The sequence below is a fragment of the Mustela nigripes genome, chromosome 12, assembly GCF_022355385.1.
Source record: "Mustela nigripes isolate SB6536 chromosome 12, MUSNIG.SB6536, whole genome shotgun sequence".
NCBI classification, from domain to species: Eukaryota; Metazoa; Chordata; class Mammalia; order Carnivora; family Mustelidae; genus Mustela; species Mustela nigripes.
In genome coordinates, this window is record NC_081568.1 from 101958117 (window position 1) to 101980295 (window position 22179).

The window sequence follows — 22179 nt, forward strand, 5'->3', positions numbered from 1 at the left end:
TGAGAAAAACCTAAGAGAGGTATAGCTAGATGTGTGAAGATGGAACTTGGTGGTGGGGGGAGTAATTTTGAGCTTCAAAATTATTTACCATGGGGTTCCTTTCGAGCATGATATTCCAGAGTGTGTTCAAAATATGAATCAGTATGAGTCCATATTCTGCAGGCTGAAGCCACATCTGGGCCGCCCTGTCCCTGTGCAAAGAAGCCCTCAGCTCTCTCTTTCTCGCTTCTCCTTTCTCTTCTCCAGGTAGAGAAACGTCCCTTCAGCTAATCTCAGGAAGTGTGGAGAAGGGACAAGCTGACTGCCCCCAAGAAGGAAAGTTTGAGTGCAAGAATATGGACTGTGGAAGCAGAGGGGTTGAGAGGAAGGATTTGTGACATCTGCTAAGAATGTCACTGCATACCCAAGGGACACACAGTGCAGGGAGTGAGGCCCACCCTTGGGATTGTTTGCCCAGGGCTCCTGGGGGATTTTGAGGGAGAAAGCAACCCAGTCCCCACAACGTCAGAGCCCCCACCTGTTTACACTGACTGGTTTCCACCACCCAAGGGGGTAAATTGAGCTGCATATTTGACGATGAGGAAGTGAAGTGGAATGTGAGAATCCTCATTACTGACGTCAAGCTTGCCTTTCATTTTATTTATACCCATGACATTGTGACACAGGATCTAATTTTCCATTGTATTTTTTCCTCTGTTAGGACCCGAGTGATGACAAATGGTTCTGTGACTGACTGAGCCTGGAAAACAACATTTCAAATTCGAAGCCTGGGATCCTGCAGAATTCGGGTGTCTATTTGTATCTTACCACCCACCTGCCCCTCCCTTGAACCTCTGTACCGACCATCAAATTGGGCAAAAGGCATCATACTCCTACTGGGCAGAGCTGCCGGAGAAGTCAGAGCGCAGGGTGCCCAGTGGCCCACTTCCCTCTGGTGACAGGCTGTTCCTTCCTGGCATGGGTGATTGGCGGGAGGCCAGGGAGCTGTGGGGCCATGAGGCAGGCTTGGCTCCGAGCCTGGCTGCTGTCTGGGCATGAAACTAGGCTCTGGCCCCAGGAGCATGGTCCTAACTGTCTGACCCAGAACCGCCTGTGCAGCAACCATCCCACTTCTCGGGTCCTGGTGGGTCCCAGTCCTCACGCAGGGCAGATTTAGGAGCAGAGATGGATCTGGAAGGAATGGTAGAAGCCAGTACAGAATGCTATGGCAAAAGCCAGTAATGTCTCCACACAGAGAGCAGCCTCTGGGGGTGTGCCTAGGCCAGAGGAGAGAATGGGTGTGTGTCCAGCGAGTGGACAGAACAAGCTTTACTCTGCTTCCTTGCTCTGGGGCAGACTAGGGGCCTCAGCCCTTCCAAATGGCCTCACTCCATGACCTGCCAGGGCCTCAAATGCAGACACAGTGTCTCTAACAGGGGGCCCTCTGCCTGTCCTGAAATGAAAGCTCCACCCAGGGGACCAGCAAACCTGTCGCTTTCAGGAGGGCCTCCTACCACCAGCTTTTAAACCCTGTTTATCAGCCTCTGACCCCAGAGTAATCTCAACTTCCTTGTACTCAGTTCAGAAGATGTTTGCTATTCAGGATTCTGATGCCAAGGTGTGATAAGAGCGGCCTCAGGCCTTCTGAGTTCCTAAACCAACAGAGTCCAAGGATTTGAAAACTGAGAAGCGTGAGGACAGCCACGCCCTGAGAGGTGACCCTGCACCAGCTCCCGTCTCCTGAAATCTCCCAAGATATTTAGAAATAGGTGTTAGTGGGACTGTACTACCTTCAACTTTGGATGTCTTATTTGTTTTGTTTTTGCAACAAGAGTTTCCCATAGCACCAACAAAATCAGATCTGTGTTTTATTGACTCCACTGCAGTTCCTATGCATGGAATTCGTTTTGCTTTCTAACTCCTGTCAGTTTTCTCAGTCAGTTCGGGTAAAGCTGGCACAGAGTAAGCTATAGAGATACAATGTGGGAAAACAGAGAACACCTTCCAAGCTGCTCTCACCCCTAACTGGCCTATGGATGTGACAGCTGCATGGGGAGGAGGGGGCTATCTTCATGTGCCCCAGCTGGGGCCAGGCCTTCACGGTTCCGTTTGCAACAGCCCACCTTAGACCAATGCTAAAAGCCTGTATCTGCTTTCTCAGCCCGTCTCACGTGCTTCCGCTTCCCATAGGTGATTACATCAAGTGCTGGGGGTGGAGGTGAGGTCCAAGGGCAAAGAGGGTGTGAATGAGACATGGGCCATTTTCATCAGCCAGAAAAGTACAGCAGTAACACAAGGCTGCAGGAAATACACGTTTGGTGGTACGTTCACACTAAGTGGACTCCACAGGCTCAGGGTATAATTGGACATGCTCTAGGTTTTATACTGGGGTACAGGTGTCACTTAGAAGTCCCTTTCCCAAGGCTCACTGGAAGGGTTTTTGGGACAAGGGCATCAAAGGTGTTGCCAGGGTGCAAATGCTTCCTTATTAGTTGTGTGATCTTGGAAGGGTATTTAAGTTTTCTAGACCTCAGTTCCCACATCTGTAAAGGAGATACTGAGCCTGTCACATAGAGTTAATGTGGGGGATAAATGACATGAGGAAAACAAAGCATGTCTACCACATTGAACACAGAGTAGGGACTCCCTCCTTGGACTGGAGATCAGAGAACCCCACAGAAGGCTTCTTTTAAGTCTTAGCCCAGCCAGGTGGTTCCACTTCTCTGAGTTTGCTTCATGACAGATGCAAAGGTTGAGAATCTGTATGTTGACTGAACAGATATGATCGTGCTGATTAAGATTGGCAACACAGTGTGGAGAGAAGAATTGTCTTCGTGAACAAGTGTTAGAAGAGGAGCGCTGAGAAACACAGAAGCATGCCGTCCTGATCCTTGCCATGCTGGCCAAGGTAGAGCTGGGCCAGGTGGGGCTGCCTCTGTTTGGATTGTCTCTGGCTTAAGCCTGCCTTGAAGGTTCAAGTGAATCTGATTTTGTCTTGGGGTTCAGGTAGGGAACATTGAAGTGTGCTGTAGGGTCCCTAGGACACTTTACCTGGGACAAGATTATAGCTGCTTTTCCTGACCCCCAGCTGCCAGCTTCCCACAGTCCTCTGGGTGTTCCTGTATAAGGTGAAGACTCACTTAAGAAAAGCATTGAGTGACACTCTTGTCAGGAGGGATTTTACAGGGCTGTCCCCTTTGGCCACTGGGAGAAAAATATGTATATTAAAAATTTTTTTCTGAGGAAATTAAAATCCAAATACCTGTCTAACCAAGCCTAGGTGGAAAGTGAATCTTGGTTCCATATTATACATGTTAGGCCTGGAAGAAAAGAATGAGTCCTTGGGTTAACAGGGACTGAGGCTTCTTTCTAGGCTGCGGAGTAATTCTGAGTAAAAAGCAAGAGTGGTCAGAATCCACTGAGAATCTGAAAAATAACATAGCTGAGATTCTGCTCTCCTCCTTCACTAAGTTATTTACCCAGGTTACTGATAATTAATTAATTGTCTAAATCCCTGTCCCTCCCACCCCATTTATACATGTGGTTTCTTAGCAATGGACAGTGAAGGAAGTCTGAGACACCGGGTGTCGTAAGTGGTCTTTACTTTGATGGTGAGTAAATGAGACTTGGCTGTCTGTCATGTTATGCCTTTTATGACTGGAGGCAAAAGTTCACAGTGAACTCAAGAAATACACCGTGGTCACGTACTAGGTTGGCTAGGAAAAACAGACGAGTAGGCACTGAGTACCTACTCTGTGTCAGGCATGGTATAAAGCTTTGGGTATACATGGTCCTTGCCTTCACAGAACTCAGAGTCTGGTGAGGAAGGTAGATTTAAAAAAAAAAAAAAGATTTATTTATTATTTTAGAGGCAGGGGGGTGGTTTGTGAAGGCCAAAGGGAAAGGGAGAGACTCTCAAGTGGTTGCCTTGCAGAGCACAGAACCCAACAAGGGGCTCGATCTCAAGACCCTGAGACTATGACATGAGCCCAAACCAAGAGTTGGTCACTTACCTGACTGAGCCACCCAGGCACCTGAGGAAGATAGATTTAAAAACAAACATGCCAATAGTTGCATAATTTGCAGTTTGTGATAAATGAATAAATACTATGGGAGAGTACCAATGGGGGTGTGATACAGATTGGGGAACTGGGGTCAAGAAATTCCTCTCTGATGAATTGACAGATAAAGCCTGGAACAGTGCTTCTCAAACTTTATGTGCCTCAGAATCACCTGGAGTTTGTTTAATCAAAACAAAACAAAACACCGCAACAGATTTCTGGGTACCCCCCACCCCACCAGAGTTTATGATTCAGTAGGTCTGAGGTGGGTCCAAACTAATAAATGCTGAGATCACTGGTTTGGAGACCACAGTCTTGAGAACCACTAGGCTGTAGGATTGGTAGGAACTAGCCAGGTAAAGAGAGTTGGGGTGGGGAGGGAGGAACCAGTATAACAGACCATGTGCAAACACCCCAATCTGGAAAAGACCTGGGGGGTTTCAGGTAACAGAAAGGTCAGTGTGTCTGCAAGGTAGTGAATTAGTGAACCAGTGGTGATGAGGTGATGTTAGAGGTAAACCTGACCCTTATTCCCATCCTAATACTCACTCCACTGGAGACACTCTAGTGATAGCATGTCTAAGATGAATAGTTCCACTGACCCCGAGAGATGTCTATTAGAACGTGGGGCTAATAGAATAAGGCTGACCCTGAGATACTATGAAGATTCAAAGTGGTAAGGTAGGCAAAGGGCTGAGCACAGACTAAATGCTCAGTCTGTTCTAGATGTCCTTCCTCCTGCTTTCCCTCACTTGAAACATGGCCCCGCCTATCATTTAGCTAGAAGGGGACCTGATCCTGAATGGGTGCTGAGGTGCTAACCTAGAGCTGCAAACAGAAGGAGTTAATGTGCAAGTGCTCCATGCTTTCTAAATGGGGGATAAGGTTAAATAGTTGGGTATAAATAAGAAATCTGGATACTGCTTCCAAAGAGCAGGGGTGTGTGTGTGTGTGTGTGTGTGTGTGTTTTCATTCTCTTACATCTCCTGCAATTTATTAATGTCATGGATTTTAAACTGAAGAAAGCACGGGCTGGGTTTTTGGGTGCCAAAGTTCACAGTTGACATTACGCCAACTCAATTTAGACCTCATTTACTCAGAGCTTACTCTGTGCCAGGTGCTATTCTAGGTGTTGGGAAGACAGAAGTGGGTGCACAAGGCAAGGTCCCTGCTCTCACTGGGAGATGGGATCATAAGCAACACAGAGCCGTGGGATGAAAGCCACGACAAAGATCTGTACAAAGGGCAAAGAAAATCGGGCAGAGCAGTTTTGCCCAGGGAAGTCAGAGACGGTCACAGACAGAAAGTGACATTGGAGCCAGGCCTAGAAAGGAAACATCTAGAGAATGAGCAGAACTGAGGGATAAATGAACAGACCCCCTTTAAGAAATTTATTGTTATTGTTTTAAGCTCTGACCTAAATCATCGTTATGAGCGTCTAGAAGATACATGGCCACATGGTGTTGAATTTGATTTAAAATATTGCATAAACTGGTATATATAGAAACACATATGGAAACAATCTGAAAATATTTCTCCTCAAATATAGTGTGATTTGCTTTTACGAATTTGCTATTTTTGGATGAAAAAGTGAAATACAGTTTGGTCTTCAGAGACGCAGAAGAAATTCTATTGCCGTCCCAAGTGAAAATAATTTTGGTTCTTAATTCATTCATGTATTTAGTCAGTCAACAACTATGTAGTTAGAAAGTTCAATTTTGAAACACTGCAGTAGGTCCTTTAGAGGCAACAAAGACATATAAGATACTGTCCTGCCCTCAGGGTTCTTCAGGGCTTAGGAGTGAGAAAAACACCTGAACATAAATAATTCTAGCAAAAGTGGTGGTAGGTAATATGAGTGAGTACAAACAAACTGCTCCAAGTATCTTGAGGAAAACAAGCTATTTCCTCATTGGGATAATCATGGAAAGCTTGAACACTGATGGAGAAACCCTTTGCACTAGGCCTTAGAGGATGGAAAGGGATTGGAAATACAGAAAGCAGGGTTGGGGAGGGATTCCAGGCAGAGGTAGGTTTGTGAACAAAATGGGTGGAAGATCACTGAGAAATGGCACTTCGGCCTGTTCAGGGGTATGACTTGGGGGAAAGAACTGGAATAGGTAGATGTCAGCCTCATGGCCAAGTTTGAACTTGATTCCCCTGGCTGTGACTTCTTGGCATCTGAAAGGGCAAGCATCTGTCACTTGGCTTCTTGTACACTTGTTTTAGTTGACAACTCAGGCCTGGCCTTCATCTTGGCATAATTTCGTCCAACCCCTAGGATATGCTTTAAAAAATCAGTCTGTGAATGCGGGTAGAAGTATCATCACAGTGTGGCTCCAAATTGTCCTAAAGGCCAGGGATTCAAAGTACGTCTTGTTCTTTAGGCACTTATAATCCATGTCTAAAGGTTGAAGGAGAAGGGTTTTCTATGTCCCTTCAGGAAACAGATGAAGGCTTGTCCTACACATTTTGGACAGGTGTCAGGAACCCCACAAGGGATGGTGCAGTATCCATGAGCTAGTGAGAGTCCAGAAGCTGTTACCATCTGTAGGCTGATGATAACACCCTTGGGACAGGCAACACAGCCAATGTTGGAACTTGGAGAGAGCTCTGGGCTGCCCTGGGGTCTCAAAGCTACTGCCCATGTTCTCACCCTGAGTTGATGCCCCATAGTGGCTGATTCCAACTGCCTGGAAGTCAGAGGGCAGGGGGCCCACTGCTGTATTCTGTACTGGTCCACCTCCCAGGGCACAGGGTCAGGGAAGGAAGATGTAGAGCCCATCTAGAGGAGTAGACAGAGAGATTCTGGCAAAGTCTGGCAAAGTCCTCTTAGCTCTAGTATTTCCGTGATTCCAAAACTACAGTAAGCCTTCATTTACTGCATTGTTGTTCTCAGAAGTTTATAAATAAGAAACACAGGGAATTGGTTGGCTGGAGAGATGAATGGTGGATGGTGAAGGAGTCTTTGGCTCAGACAGTTCATTAAATAGCAACTCAACCAGATTGCAAGATTGGTGAACACAGGGACTAGGCTGGGTTTGTTCATTGTCAAATCCTCAATGCCCACCACTGTGCCTGGAGCTTAGTATACCCCAATATATGTTTGTTTGAATGAAGTGATAGATGAAACATCAAGAACATCAAGCAACATAAAAGGTGCATCTGGGAGTCTTAGGACAGGGGAATTCAAAGTTAGGGTCAGGAGCTAACATTCTTGGACCAAGAAGAAGCAGGGGATGACAATGTTTGTTTTTCCTGCCTCTAGTACCTTTTAGATCACACCTTCTCCCCCGCCCCCCACTTTTTTTTTTTTTAAGATTTTTATTTATTTATTTGACAGACAGAGATCACAAGCAGGCAGAGAGGCAGGCAGAGAGAGGAGGAAGCAGGCTCCCTGCTGAGCAGAAAGCCTGATGTGGGGCTTGATCCCAGGACTCTGGGATCATGACCTGAGCTGAAGGCAGAGGCTTAACCCACTGAGCCACCCAGCCACCCCGTAGGTCACACCTTCTAATACCAGCCAGGGAACAAAGGCCATTTCATGGTCTTGGAAGATAAAGAACAGTCTTTTTTTTTTTTTTTTTTTTAATCTTGCTATCCTTTTTCAGTCACTTAAAAGGACAACATTCTAACTCCTACAGCCCGACTTCAGTTCATCTGTTCATTCAGTGAACACTTACTGAGTGCTTATTTTGTGCCTGGGAATCCAAAAATAAGACAGATACAGACTGAGCCCTCAAGGAGCTTAGTCTGGTAGGAGCTACAGACCCACCATTAGGAAAGTATAGTGCTAGTGCAGGCTGCGGGGAGTGCGGGGCACTGGAGAGAAATCAGGAGACACACACACAGGCTGGAGCGCTCAGCCTAGGCACATTGAGACCTGAAGCATCCCTGTTTTCCACCTGCTTACTTCATCTCTGGCATCGCTCCCCACCCATGCCCCCAACCCCCAGCAAACTCCCCCCCCTCCCCGTAAGTAACAAAGTAAATGATGCATAATGCAAATTCCTGAGGTAACACTTTGACTTGGAGACATTCACACAAGTGCCATAAGCTGATCTGTGAGCACAGGTGGAGGGTACAGCTCTTCCTCAAACTAGAGAAGAGAGCAGGAGGTCAGGTGGGCACAAAGTGGGTATCTGGATTGGGGAAGAAGAGAGGACAGGCAAAGAAGGGAAGCAAGGGGCCATCTAGACAAACCTCCCTGACTTCAGAATTTGGGGGAGTGTCAATACGATTTACCATTAACTCTTTGCAAACAAGTAGGAAATAGGTGAGGAGGCTTGTTTGTTTACTTGTACTTGCATGGTTGGTTTTTAGCCTCTAGCAACTGTGATGTAGGGTCACAGTCTCAAAAGTATTGTTAGGGACCTGTATGATCCATATGAACACTGATCACCTGATTTACAAGGTACATGGCTGGCTTCCAAACATGGACAAGTCTCTTATGAAATTGCTTCATTCCCAGAGGTTTTGCTAATTGGGATATTTCTTGTCTTTACTTGAGTATGATGACTAGCGATAGGAGGAAAACACAAGTTGGAGGAGGAGAGGTGAAGTGGGGGGGGGCAGAAATAGAGCATTGGTCAGAATCTAAGGGCAATGGTTTTTTAATTTATCTTTATCTATATTTTTACATCTTTATTTTTTAATTTAATTTTTATTTTTTAAAAGATTTTATTTATTTATTTGAGAGAGAATGAGAGTGAGAGAGAGCATGAGAGGGTAGAGGGTCAGAGGGAGAAGCAGACTCCCTGCTGAGCAGGGAGCCTGATGCGGGGCTCAATCCCAGGACTCCAGGATCATGACCTGAGCTGAAGGCAGTTGCTTAACCAACTGAGCCACCCAGGTGCCCCTATATCTATATTTTTAAAAGCCCACTAAAGTTGTAAGAATTTGATTGAAATGCATTTAATTCTTAGATAAATTTGGGAAACAGAAGTATTTTTTAAAAATGACTACAACTCTCCATCTCTTAAAAAAAAAAAGATTTATTTATTTGACAGAGATCACAAGTAGGCAGAGAGGCAGGCAGAGAAAGAGGGATAAGTAGGCTTCCTGCTGAGCAGAGAGCCCGATGTGTGGCTCAATCCCAGGACCCTGAGACCATACCTGAGCCGAAGGCAGAGGCTTAAACCGCTGAGCCACACAGGTGTCCCTCCATCTCATTTTTTAAAGGAGGAAAGAACTTCCAGGCCTGGAAAATTTGGTTGGGATAAGTGTGTGTGTGTGTGTGTGTGTGTGTGTGTATGCAGAGCTGACTTTCATTTTCTGTAAGAACTCTACTTCTGTTAGGGAGTAACTCTATTTAAGGTGTTGTTTGATGTCCTTGCCTGGAAGAAGTTAGGCTGGAATCAACCTCTAGTCTGAGGGCAGGTTATCTTACTGTCCATCTACAGGTATCTCCTTTGTCCAATTCTCTCAGTGTTCACCTCTGGAAACCCTTTGAGACTGGATCCTTAACTCTCCTGCTCATGCTTCCTCTCATATCTGTGTATTGATGACGGCTGGATTTTTAGCTCCAATCCAAATACTTCCCACCACTGCAGACCTGTTTCCTCTTACTGACTAGACATCTTTCCTGGGTGTTCCATGGACACCTCAGACCCAACAGACTCAAACTACTCACCGAGAGTGTTTGCTTTACTACTATACCCAGGAGTTGCCCACTCATAGCCCATTCATTACAAACCCCTACTCCATCTCCAAGTATCCTTCCTGTTCTCCCCTTGCCCTCCATTTCTAAGGCCAATGCTCTTCTTCAGGATCTCCTCAGCTCCTTCTAGATTGTTACTATCTCTGTATCCCTCTTTGTCTTCTCAACCCATGCATTCCTCTACAACAGATATATCTTTATAATGTACAATCTCTATGTCTATTCCTTGTGTCAAATCATTCTGGAGTTTTCCATTTTCTAGCTCTTCACATCAGTGGACAACTCATTTAAATAATTTCATTCTCTCTGGTGGGTTTTCATCCTGTTATATGGCCATGGCTCCTGAGGCTCTTTGCTGGCACCTGCTTTTCTGCTTGACCTGTAACAGTTGGCAGGCCCACAGTGTGGGTTTCTGCCCTCTTCTCCCTTCTGATTACATGGCCTTCTTTGGTGACCTTATCCAACCCATGGCTTCTGGTGGCAGCTTTAAACTGATGATTCCCAAAGTTATGACTCTAACGCTGACCTTTTTGCTGAGCTTGAAACACAAAGATCCATCTGCCTCCTTGACAAGGTCACTTGGAAGTCTAATAGAGACTCGAACTGAACAAGGCCAAGGCCAGGTTGCTGCTTCCCCACCCGTGCTTTTCCTGCTTTTCTCACACGCTTCCCTATCTCAGTAAATGGCATCTCCATCCACCCAACTGCCCAGGCCAGAAACCTAGGGACTATTCTTGTCCACTCCACCCCCCACATGCACTTCATCACAAGTCCTGTCAGCCAGACAATCAAAATGAATGCATCTAGGTCTGCCCTGCTTTCTCCCTGGTCATCCCCATCTGTCACGTAGCTCACTCCAGCAGCCTCCTAGTGTCCTACCAGCATCCACCCTTGATCCCCTAGGATGGATTCTTTATACAGTGGCCAGAGTGACTTTTCCAAAAGTCATTCTGTGTTTCTTCTCTGCTTAAAACCACCTCAAGGCTTCCTGTTGCACCTGGCCACACTAGCCTCCTCTCTCTTTCTTGAATTTACCAAGCTCTTTCCTGCCAGGAGGATTTTGCATGTGCTATTCCCTTCTCTGGGGTCCTCCCCGGGATGTTTGCATTCCCAGCCCCATGAGTTACACCATGTGTCAGTTCAAATGTCCCTTCCTAGAGCAGCCTGCTCTGACCTCCCAAATTAAAGTGGCCTACCCTTCAGTTTTTCAGATCATAAGATAATATTTTGCTCTCCTCTTGTTCTTAACTGTCCCTCTTCCCTCCATTAGAATGTAAGCATCATGTCAGTATGGATTCATGTTATTTACAGTCTATCCTCAGCACCTAAAATCATTCCTGACATGCAGTAGCTGCTCCAAAAGATCTTTGGGTGGATGAATGAATATATAGTTGATGCTTGAAGAGGGAGGGTGTCCCTTCCTCTACATATTCACACATGCACTTGAAACTTTCCATTCCCTAAAACTTTAGCTACTAATGACCAGAAGCCTTACTGATAACACAAACAGTCCATTAACACAAAATTTGTGGGTTATATGTATTATATACTATATTCTTACAATAAAGTAAGCTATCAAAAAGACTGTTGAGAAAATAATAAGAAAGAGAAAATACACTTATAGTATACTGTCCTGTACTTATTGAAAAAAATCTATGTGTAAGTTGAACCCTGTCGTTCAAAGCTGTGTTATTCTAGGGTCAACTATAAAATTAAACAAATTTGCCCCTATTCAAAATATCTTGATAGACAGACAGATAGATGTGTTGAAGGTGATATAAGTATCAGTGAAGAGTGGGAGAGGTTCAGCTCTCAGACATGCTTAAAGGAATGTGTGACAGCCACCTGACATGGGGGCCTCTCCTCAGAAAAGAAGGCAAGAGTGTCTCATCATTAATGCCTATGACTTCCTACTAATAAATAATTTTGAGATATTTTATTGATAACACTGAACTTCCCAGTTCACATTTATTCTTTGCAAATGTGTAATTCCAGGCCACAGGGCTAATGCCCATCTAGGTGATAAGTTGCTTTTCCTTTCTCCTTTGTCTTGCGCCATCCTGAGGGCAGGGATCCAGGTTAGAGGATGTCTGGACGTGAATTCTGTAGGAAGTGTGTTTTGTTTCCTCCGAGTAGCTTTGGTTGATTTTGTCTGAGGTTGCAATATGATTAGGAAAACCTGGGGTGGCTAGGATCCTGAAACCACTCATGGAGTGAGGGAGACCACAGGCGTCCCCAAGTGGCCTCTCAGAGTCTATTCGTCCATTGTCAGGAAGACAGATATGGACTGTCTATGTATTCCCTTGGTTCAGGAGAGGGATGCGGGGAGCAGGATAATGCTATGCCAACCAGTGGAAGAATCATAGAAGGAGTCTAACACATGTGCTGCCAGGGTCATTGATGATCGTGGAAGGTAAAACATGGACTTAATATCTTCATTACATTTCTAGAAAAGAAAAGCAAAAGCCATACTTTCTCCTGTGACTGTGGGGATTTTCCAGCAGAGCTGCTCAAGAAGTCCTCACAGACTCTCTGCACACAGCACATGCCTGTGGCAGCATTTTAAATTTTTTAAATTTCTTTAATTTAAATGTTTTAAATTTCTTAATTTCTCCAGAAGTTACCAAACACTGGTAGCACCTGTTTGTACTGGGCTTTCACACTGTGGCAATCACACAAGCACCAGCTTGTCAGCGACATTAACATCTTCAGTCTTCAAAGAATGACCAGTGCCATGCTCGAAGGACCCTAAATGGTCCACTGTGCTAGACTGGAAACTCTGTGTCTCAGGTTTCTCTTCTTCTTCTCCCACCCCACCTTTTCTTTTCTTTCTTCCTTCTTTCCTTCCCTTTGTTTCAGTTCCCTTTCCTGCTCTTTCTGCCTCTTGTCCTTTCCCTCTCCTTCTCTTACCTTCTTTCCTTTTCTTCCTCCCTTCCTCCATCTCTTCCCCTTCCTCCCCTTCCTCCCTTTGAAAGTCATACCCCACTCTATAGTACCCTTCATGGTACGTGACAGGAAATGTCCAGTGGGTTTAAGTGTTGGGCTCAATTTAACTGTATTACATCCAGGGTGGAACAGAACACTTTAAAACTGTTGGGGAGGGTATGTGCTTTGGTGAGTGCTGTGAAGTGTGTAAACCTGGTGATTCACAGACCTGTACCCCTGGGGATAAAAATATATGTTTATAAAAAATAAAAAATCACAAAAACAAAAACAAAAAAACAAAAAAAACTGTAGGCCTCAAAAGACACTTATAGTCTAGCAAATAGGTGCTAGCCCTCCGAACCCTGGCTAGTAGTTTCGAGATGCCATCTGATTTTATGCTATATCTTGGGAACCGCAGACACCCCGCTGGCTGCCACAGGCATGTGCTGTGTGCAGATAGTCTGTGAGGACTTCTTGAGCAGCTCTGCTGGAAAATCCCCGCAGTCACAGGAGAAAGTATGGCTTTTGCTTTCCTTTTCTAGATAATTGGAAAGAAAATTCAGAGGATTTAGTGTCTTTGTTTTTCCTCATTGTCTCTCTATTACTAGTTTTCTCTTTCCTGTTTTTCTTTTAATTTATTGGCTTTTCTTTCTGAAAATGTTGGGGGTTTTTTTTGTTTTTGTTTTTTTAGTTTTTTTTTTTGCTGGGGTCAATTGGCCCTGAGTTTTTCAAGGCATCTTTTTACCTGCCTTTTTACCTGCTGGGTTCTTCAAGTTCTTCTGCTGCTCCACTACCTCCAAATCTCAGGCTGAAATTGCTCTTTCACCTCCTGATGTCTTTGCTGTTTTGCTTTTCCTTGTCCGTATGGGGCCTGGAGAGGCTACGATTATGACATAATGGGGGATTTTGCTGCCAATTTAAATGACCTTAGTTAGCCCTTCTACCTTTTGCCTCTCCTTTTCCCTCACTTTTTCATCTGCGGAAGGAGGAAGTGTATTAGTTTTGCTATTGTGCATAACATGTTACCACCGATTAAGTGGCTTAAAACAGCACACATTACCTCAGTTTCTGTGAGACTGAAGTCTGAGCATGGCTTCACTGGGTCTTCTGTATCAGCTGGGACTATAGTCTCATCTCAGGTCTGACTCGGGAAGAGTTCTCTTTCAAGTTCTCCTGGTTGCCCGCAAAACTTAGGTCCTTTTCATCTATGGGACTAAGGGCCTCAGTTTCTTACAGGCTCTTAGCCAGAGGCACCCTCAGTTTCTTGCCACATGGACCTCTTTATTGAGGTTCTTTGCTTATCAAAGCCAGCAAGAGAGACTCTCCTACCAAGGCTATGTAACCTAATCATTGAAGTGACATCCAGGGGGTGCCTGGGTGGCTCAGTGTATTGGGCCTCTGCCTTTGGCTCAGGTAGTGATCTCAGGGTCCTGGGATCAAACCCCACATTAGCCTCTCTGCTCAGCAGGGAGCCTGCTTTCTCCTTTCTCTCTCTGACTGCCTCTCTGCCTACTTGTGATCTCTCTCTCCTTCTGTCAAATAAATACATAAAATCTAAAAAAAAAAAAATATCTTTGAAGTGACATCCTGTCACCATTTGCTCCAGGTAGGAAGCAAGTCATAGGGTTCCATAAATGCATGAACACCAGGAGATGGGGATAATCGGTGACCATATTAGAGTCTGTGCACACAGAGAGGAATGCTTTTGAGAGAAAACTTTGGGCTCCTTAGAAAAAGACTATAAAGACTATATTCATATTGTTGTCATACCTTTCTATTGGCCTTTATAGATTATGGCTAACACCCAAATAATAATGTTTCTCTTTGTCTCTCTCCATGTCCTGTGGACTAGTTTCATGCTACTTGTTTTCCTTTTCTGTCATTAGAAATCTCATCAGCCTCTCTGGATAAGAAAGTCAGCAGGAAAATATTGCTGTTGTTGATCTTGGTTTTAACTGGACTGACTCAGCCCTGTGGGCAGCTGAGAAAGGAAAAGTCTTTGCAAATGCTCTCTAGGTCTTTGTTAGAAATCCCTCCACCCAGGAACCAGGTATGGGGCAGGTGTGATAATAATCACAAATAAGAAGCCAGGCTTATTTACAGCTGAGGGATTTAAGTAGGAACAATTTATTACTTTTAAAAAATGTCTGCAAGCTTCATAATAGAATCTGCCCAGACCTTTGATTCCAGCTCTTCAAGTGGGGGAGGGGGGGAGGAGGAGCAGGAAGGATGGCAGCACCTTTGGCTTGATCCAAACTTGACTCACAGTTGGTAGATTATCTGCACTAATTAAGACTGAGGGATAATCCTACCTACCCTCCACCACACACAACACATAAATAATAGGGCATGGTTTCATAGTCATATAAATAAAAAAGTTCTCCTTCACTTTGAGGACGAATGGTCTTTTATATGCTATACTGTATGTATTAATAATGACTAATGTCTCTGACTTTAGAGTCTCTTTAAAATAACATATATGAATTTTAATTGAGGAATGAGATAAATCTGATGCTTCACTGTTTACTTGGAGGTGGAGACACAAGAAGAAAGTGGAGAAGGGTGGGCAAGATGAGGAGAAAGCTGGGTGCCCAATCCCCGAGTCTCAACCAGCACCAGGTTGGGCAGCTCTAGCGAGACCCGACTTCCCTCGAGGGAGGGGGAGAGGCCCTGCGGGGAGCGAAGTAGTTAGGGGTGCGGTGCGTTAAGCGGACTCAGAGTCGGGGCACCACACCTCGGGAGGGGCGCTAGGACCCAGGCACCCGCTGGCCTCGGGACGTGCCTGGGGAGTGAAGGCTCTAAGAGGCTCCGGCTCGGGGCCAGAGTCCCTCGGAACGACCAGACCCTTCCCGTGGGCGCAAGGCGCGGGGTGCGGGGTGCTGCAGCCGCGTGCCCGCCACGGCATGGAGCAGACGCGCTGCCGGCCGAATGCCCGCCAGGTGAGCCCCTCGCGCAGGGTCCGTACGTCCCGCGGGCACCGCGCCTGGCAGCCGTCCGAGGCCGCCTCCTCCCCCTTCTCCAAAGCCCCGGGCACCCGGGCTCGGCGGCAAGCGGGCTGGGCGGGCTGGGTGCGCAGGCACCAGGCCAGAGCTTTCCCCCACAGCCCCTCTCGGACACCGGCGCGGTGAGGAGGGGTGTTTCTTCTCCTCCCACCCTCCTTGGTCTCTGCGTGTCCTGGTGCCCTACTCCCTTCTCCCTTCCCAGGAGGGGAGCACTTCGAGTGCCTGGTGTAACCGCCCGGCTGGTAATTCCGAACGCGAACAGTCGCCCACCAGCAGCAACCGGCCGCTAGTGCGTGTCCCTGCGCAGCAGCCGCGGCGCTTTCCCTGGCGTCACCCCGAGCTAGTGCCGCGACGGGCCGGGTCCACCCCCTCCTGTTGCACCCCGAGCTTCCCACGCCTCTCTGCGCGGCCGCGGTGCCCCTGCTTTCCTGCAGCAGCCACTCGCCTTCCCGGGAAGCGAACCACCGCCAGCCCCAGCCGGGGCGGGGGGGGCAGTGGAAGCGAGGGTGGGCGTCCTGGTGGCGGAAGCCTGCGTGCGGTCCCTTCGGCACCCGGGCCTGCACGGTCCCGGGGACCCGCTCTCACCCGTGCGCGCAGCTCCCGCCCGGCGCTCGCTGGGCACACAGAGCGTGAGGTTTAAACCACCCGCCTCCTGTGGGGCAGATGCAGCGCGGGTGCCAAGAAGGCTCGCACACCGTGGAGGTATAGGCAGGTGCCGGTGAGAGCAGTCTGCAGTTCAGGGAGGGGCGTTTCGTCCAAGGAGGGAGCTTCCACCCGCCAGCTGCCGCTTTGAACTTGTGGGCCTTCTGCTGGGCGTCTGAGCGTCACCTGAGTGCATTTAGTTACAGGATCAAGGAGTCGCGGGTCCCCGGACTGTGGCCGAAGACGAGGCTTGGCTAGCGGTCTTAAATGTGCAACAGGGTCCTCTGTACCCTCAAGACTAGCCCTGGTCGTGCATTCTGCTTCCGGCTCAATTTGACGCCAGTTTGCAGTCTCCAAGTTGCCAACCCCAGGAAGAAAGGCCGCTGAATCGTTACAGTGGGCGAGCGGCGAGTCGCTAGGGGTGCACGACCATCGCGGTGCAATGGCAACTTTTGCCAGCCGCCAGGTCGGGGCGTGGGGGTGGGGGTGGGGCGGGGCGTGTGTGCCTACTCGGCTGGTAACAGACACGTGTGTCACACGTGTTTACACACCTAGGACTGACCTAGAAGAGAAACTTCCTCTAAACTGTGTTGGGAGACAATCAACAAAAACATTTACACCGCGTTGGTGGGGATAGGTGAGGTAGGAGGACCTTCCCTTTAGGATTTTATAATCTGCCTTTAGGATTTTATAATCTGCCGGTTGGCATTGCCAGCCGTGCTTGACTGCCCCTCTGACCTTGAACGAGCTATTTTAACTTTGCTTGGTTGTCCAAGAAGCAAAAACGGAAGAATGATAATCCAGCAGCAGTGGAAAGCGCATTCCCTGGGAAGCCAGTCCTTGGGCTCCAGCCCTAGCTGTTTCACTGCCCAGCTGTGAAACTTTTGGGCAAGCCACACAAAGCCAGGGACTCAGCTGCTACAAAAGACTCCAAAAAAACCTTTAATTCTTGGGGCCACTGTAGCAGCAATTTGCCAAGCTTAGATAGCCTACAAATGCTCACTAGTTCCTTGCATTCTGCATTATACTTGGTTCCACAGAGCATCCATGGACTGAAGAGATACTGGATCAGAACGGTGGGTACATTGAATTTTAATTCCAGTCTGTTTCTAGAGCCACACAAACCTTTCAGGTTTACAGTCTGGGAAGTAACCCTGGTTGGTTGAATTAATACTTCAAATGCACCGGGTTGGACCTCAAATAGAAAGTCCTGTTTAAGTTAGAGTGTGGTCACATAAAAGGTTCCTTCTGTGGTTTTGAAAGATCCTTGCCATAAGTACAGTGTCACAGAAATTAGTAGAGGAGAAGCCCCAGGCTAATCCCTTGGCAGAAGAGGGCAAGTGTGCTATACATCTAGTGGGGCTACTTTAGATTATCCCTGATAAACACTCTGTTTACCTGGGAATGACTCCATTATTGTTAACTCCCCAGAGAAGAAGTGTATCAGTTTGGTAATGAAATAGGGAAATTGTCTTTAGAAGCCACGTTAAACATTAGAATACCTAACATAGCTGAGTTTAATGGGATAAGCACTGTTTTAAAAAGCATTGTCTTTTTATTTAATTTCAGGAAGAGAAATAAGTGGAATGATTTATTATGTTTTCTTCCTAGATAATTTTTCTTTTAAGAGAGAAAAAGCAGAAGTAAATGCAACATAAATTGCAAGAAAGCTTGTTTCTCTGGGTTCCAGAGATGAGTATCATTATCATTACCATCACCATAATGGTGACTGTCTACTAAGCACTTATTATGTACCAAGCATCTTTCTAAGCACCTTATGTACATAGTCTAATGAATCCTGTAACACCTTCTGAAGGAAATGCTATTATTTCTTTCAGTTTTATAGGTGTGAGAGCTGTGAAAGTTTCTGGCCTGAGATCACACAGCTGGTAGGTAGTAGAGTTGGATCACTTACTTAGGTTTATTTACGACAATTAAAGCAAAATGCAGGAGAGGGTTGGGAGGGCAAAAAGTGTTTACCAGATGTCAGGTACTTGACACACATCAGTGCATGGAGATTAAGAAATCTTTCATGATTGCTAATTTACTTTTCTTTTTCTACTTTTTATCCTTGTGCTCCAGTAAATATGACATAGGTGTCTTTTCATGTGGACAAAAAAGTTGAACTTTTTTTCAACTATATAGATTTGAGTGCAGATGATGAACCATAATTTATTTAACCAATTCCCTTTAAGTAGGCACTTCTATTGTTTCTGAATTTTCACAATCACATATAGTGCTAGCATAGTGTTATCTTCTTATTTCTATATTTCTGCACATCTGTCCAGCTCTTTCTGGTCAATTAATCCTAGGGGTCAAGTTGCTAAGTGAAAGAGCATGGTTACCATTTGATATGTACTCTTTATTTTTTTATTTTTAAAGATTTTATTTGTTTATTTATTTATCTGACAGAGATCATAAGTAGGCAGAGAGACAGGCAGAGGTCAGGGGGCGGGGGGAGCAGGCTTCCTGCTGAGCAGAGAGCCTGAAGGGGCCCAATCCCAGGACCCTGAGACCATGATCTGAGCCAAAGGCAGAGGCTTTAACCCCCTGAGCCACCCAGGCACCCCCTGATGTGCACTCTTTAATAGATACTGCTAACTTGTTGTCACACAAAGAAATATAATTTTTGGTTTGGAGTCCAGTTCCTCCACTAACATGTTTCTGGGCTTTTCAGAAACCGGGAATCTGAATGGGTCTCACCTGTATTGTCTGTCAGTTGGAGGTGGTCGAACCTATTGGTTCTAATTCTGCAAATATGTACAATCAGAGGGTGAACAAATGAAATTGTTCCTATGTGAGCATCTTACCTGCAAAACTGAAAATTTAATATGGTTTCACCCAATGGCACGTTAAGTCCTGAAATAGGTTTTTGGTAGTCCATCTTTTCAAAGGTGGATTTGTGTGTGAGGAGAGGCTAGAGTATGCTGCAGTCACAAATAACCCCTGAAACCTCAGTGGCTTAAAAAAAAAAAAAGTTTATTTCTCATATTAAAGTCCAAAGCAGGTTAACAGAGTGCCCTGCCCCACACAGTCACTGAGGGAGCCAGGCTGACGGGAGCTCTGCCATCTTGTAACTCCATTTTCTAGAGCATACTGTCTCCCTGGTCCCATGGCAGTGGCGGAGGAGAGAAGGACCATGGGCAAATAACACCTGCCTTTAAGTGCCTCAGCTGAGGAAGGAAGTGTATTTCTTTTATTTATGATCCTTTGGTCACACACAACTAGTCACAAGGACCTCACCCCAATGCAGGGAGGGTAGAAAATGTTGTTTTCCCTCATCCAGAAAGAGGAAATGGTGTGGTAAATACATAGCATTGTGTATTAGTCTGCTAGAGCTTTTATGACAAAGTACCACAGGCTGGGTGTCGTAAACAAGAGAAATTTATCTTATAGTTCTGGAGGCCAGAAGTCCTAGATCAAGATGTCAGTGGGGTTGATTTCTTGTGAGGGTCTCTCTCCTTGGCTGGTACATGGCCACCGTAGAGGAGGAAACATAATTTTCCCTCTATCCTTCTAGGTTCTTGGCAGATACCCTGCCCCCTGAAATAAAAAGCAAAAGCAAAAACAAAACAAAACAAAACAAAAAAACAGATCTACAGCAGAAAAACAAATTTTAATAACATACACATAATTACTTGGCACTTTCTGGAGTCCCACAAAGATAATGAGACCTGTCAAAAGGCGGCCACATGATCAGGGCCATCATGATCATCTTGATCTAAGGGAAAGGGGTCTGAGGTTTCCAGGGGAAAAAGGCAATTCAAAGGAAGGTGAGAAAAGTGAATGTTTGGTAAACCAAGGTTGCCCTGCCCTGCAGATAAGTCTTTCAGGGGAGTTATCTCTGGTAATAGCTCCCTTCCTGGTACAAGATCCCTTTCGAATGTAAATTTCTCTTACAAAAGGTAAGCTGCTACCCTGTTTTCAGAGCTTCTTTTGTGTCTGCAATTCCTTAAAAAATAATCAGTTCAGAATAATCCTTATGCTAAAGAGGCATATTTTGGGGTAGCACATACTGCTCCCCTTTCACCATCTTTCCCCTGCATCTTCATGCGATCTTCTCTCTGTATGTCTGTGTTATAATCTCTTTAAAACAAATTTTTTTTAAAAGATTTTATTTCTTTATTTGACAGAGATCACAAGTAGGCAGGGAGACAGGCAGAGAGAGAGAAGGGGAAGCAGGCTCCCCGCTGAGCAGAGAGCCCGATGTAGGGCTCGAACCCAGGACCCTGGGATCATGATCTGAGCTGAAGGCAGAGGCCTTAACCCACTGAGCCACCTAGGCGCCCCTAAAACAAATTTTAAAAAAATATTTATTTGAGGGAGGGGGGAGAGAGAGTGAGCCTATGCAGGAGAGTAGATGCAGGGAAAGGGCAGAGGAAGAAGGAAGGAGAGAATCTCAAGCAGACTCCCGCTGAGTGTAGAGCTCTACCCAGGGCTTGATCCACTGGACCTGAGATCCTGACCTGAACCGTAATAGTCTACTGCTTAACTGGTTGAGCTGCCCAGGTGCACCCCCCATACACATACTCTTTTATAAAGGCAACAGTCCTGGGTTGGAATCCACCCTCATGACTTAGTTGAATGTTATTGACCTCTTTAAGGCCCTATTCAGATATAGTTACATTCTGAGCTGGGGGAGGAGAGTTAAGAATTCAACATATGAATTTGGGGGAGGGGCTGCAATTCAGCCCCAAATCCATTGTCGCTGTCATTATGTGGCCCGTCCTGAGGTGTAGTTTCCCAGTTTTTATTTGAGGAGGCTGGGGTGTTTCTGAAGCCACATCACAGAGCCATCTCTCTCTTCACATCTCATCCTCAGCTACTGACTAACAAAAAGTGTTATTTTTCTGAATTCCCTGGATATGGTTTTAAAGTGTCCCAGTGTTACTACCTGCATCAAGTAACATTTCCTTAAACATGAGACAGAGACTGTAGGAGAGGTGATGAGCGTGGTGGTTACATGAATCCTGAAGCAGGCGCCTGAGCTCTAATCCCTGCCCTGCCCCTTTCCAGCAATGTTTCCTCATCGGTAAAGTGGGAAGAACAGCACTTAAATGTTAGGGTGCCAATGAAATGAGATAATATATGTAGAGCGGTTGGCATATACCAGGGGATCAGAGTGATGACCTTGATTATCTGCAGCTTCAGAAGCTCTTGGAGCTGTCCAGGCACAATGTGCTGTGTCCCAGACTGCTCCCCAGGGGCACGGACCACCCAGAGGGACTGCAGCTTGAGCTCCCAGGGCTTCCCAGTAGCCTGGGAGGCAGGTGTACCTTCAGAGGAAAGTCATCACGTGACCACTTGAAAACTCCCAGTAGCACACACATATTTAGGTCATAGGTTCACAGCGAGATCTGTGAGCCCAAAAGGAGCACAAGAGACCCTTCCTTTAAGTAGCCCTTTAAATTATCCTCCCCATTTCAGTTGAGGCAGCTAGGGCTGGCAGTTAAAGCAGGACGTAAAAGCAGCACTTCAGGTTTTCTGAGATGTTCCCTGTCCCACTCTAACGCTCCCAGAATCAGGGTGTGTTTTCAGTCGGTGGGGCCTGAGAGCTAGGCCTGAACCTTTTCCCGCTAACGGGCGGGGAAGGACTGTTGCTGGCTTTCCGTCTGACGGCATCTTCCGCTTGGAAACATAAGGAGTTAGGCTAAGTGCGGATTGCCCTACAGCTGGGCTGGATGATCTGCCTGGATTACTGGGAAACTCTAGATTCCTGCGCCTGTCCCAGGAGCAGGAGAGCTTGGAGCTGTCGCGAGGCCCTGGGCCTGCAGTCCTGGAACAATAGACAAGCCCCTGGGAAACCAGGGCAGTGGCTTTTCTGGGCCGGCGGGGGGGGGGGGGGGGGGGGGGGGTCGGCCCCCGCCCCCCCTCCCCCGGTGCGCCCCCCCCCCCCCCCCCCCCCCCCCCG

General features: G+C 46.5%; 2 protein-coding genes across 12 annotated transcripts in view; both read left to right on the top strand.

The window, feature by feature from the left end:
* The window catches only part of AGGF1 (angiogenic factor with G-patch and FHA domains 1), a 124415-nt gene extending 122550 nt beyond the window's left edge, over positions 1-1865 (top strand). For 7 of the 10 annotated variants that reach the window (XR_009407515.1, XR_009407520.1, XR_009407518.1 and 4 more), the window contains one exon: positions 701-1857. The gene's annotated coding sequence lies outside the window, so the exon portion shown is untranslated. Of the gene's footprint in view, positions 1-700 lie in introns of all 10 variants that reach the window. The other 3 variants (XR_009407525.1, XR_009407517.1, XR_009407524.1) reach the window with 3 other exon arrangements.
* Positions 1866-14816: 12951 nt separating this feature from the next.
* The window catches only part of PDE8B (phosphodiesterase 8B), a 265975-nt gene continuing 258612 nt past the window's right edge, over positions 14817-22179 (top strand). For both annotated transcript variants that reach the window (XM_059418112.1, XM_059418113.1), the window contains exon 1: positions 14817-15563. In XM_059418112.1, the coding sequence (XP_059274095.1) occupies positions 15528-15563 (36 nt within the window). In that variant the 5' untranslated portion in view covers positions 14817-15527. The remainder of the gene's footprint in view (positions 15564-22179) is intronic.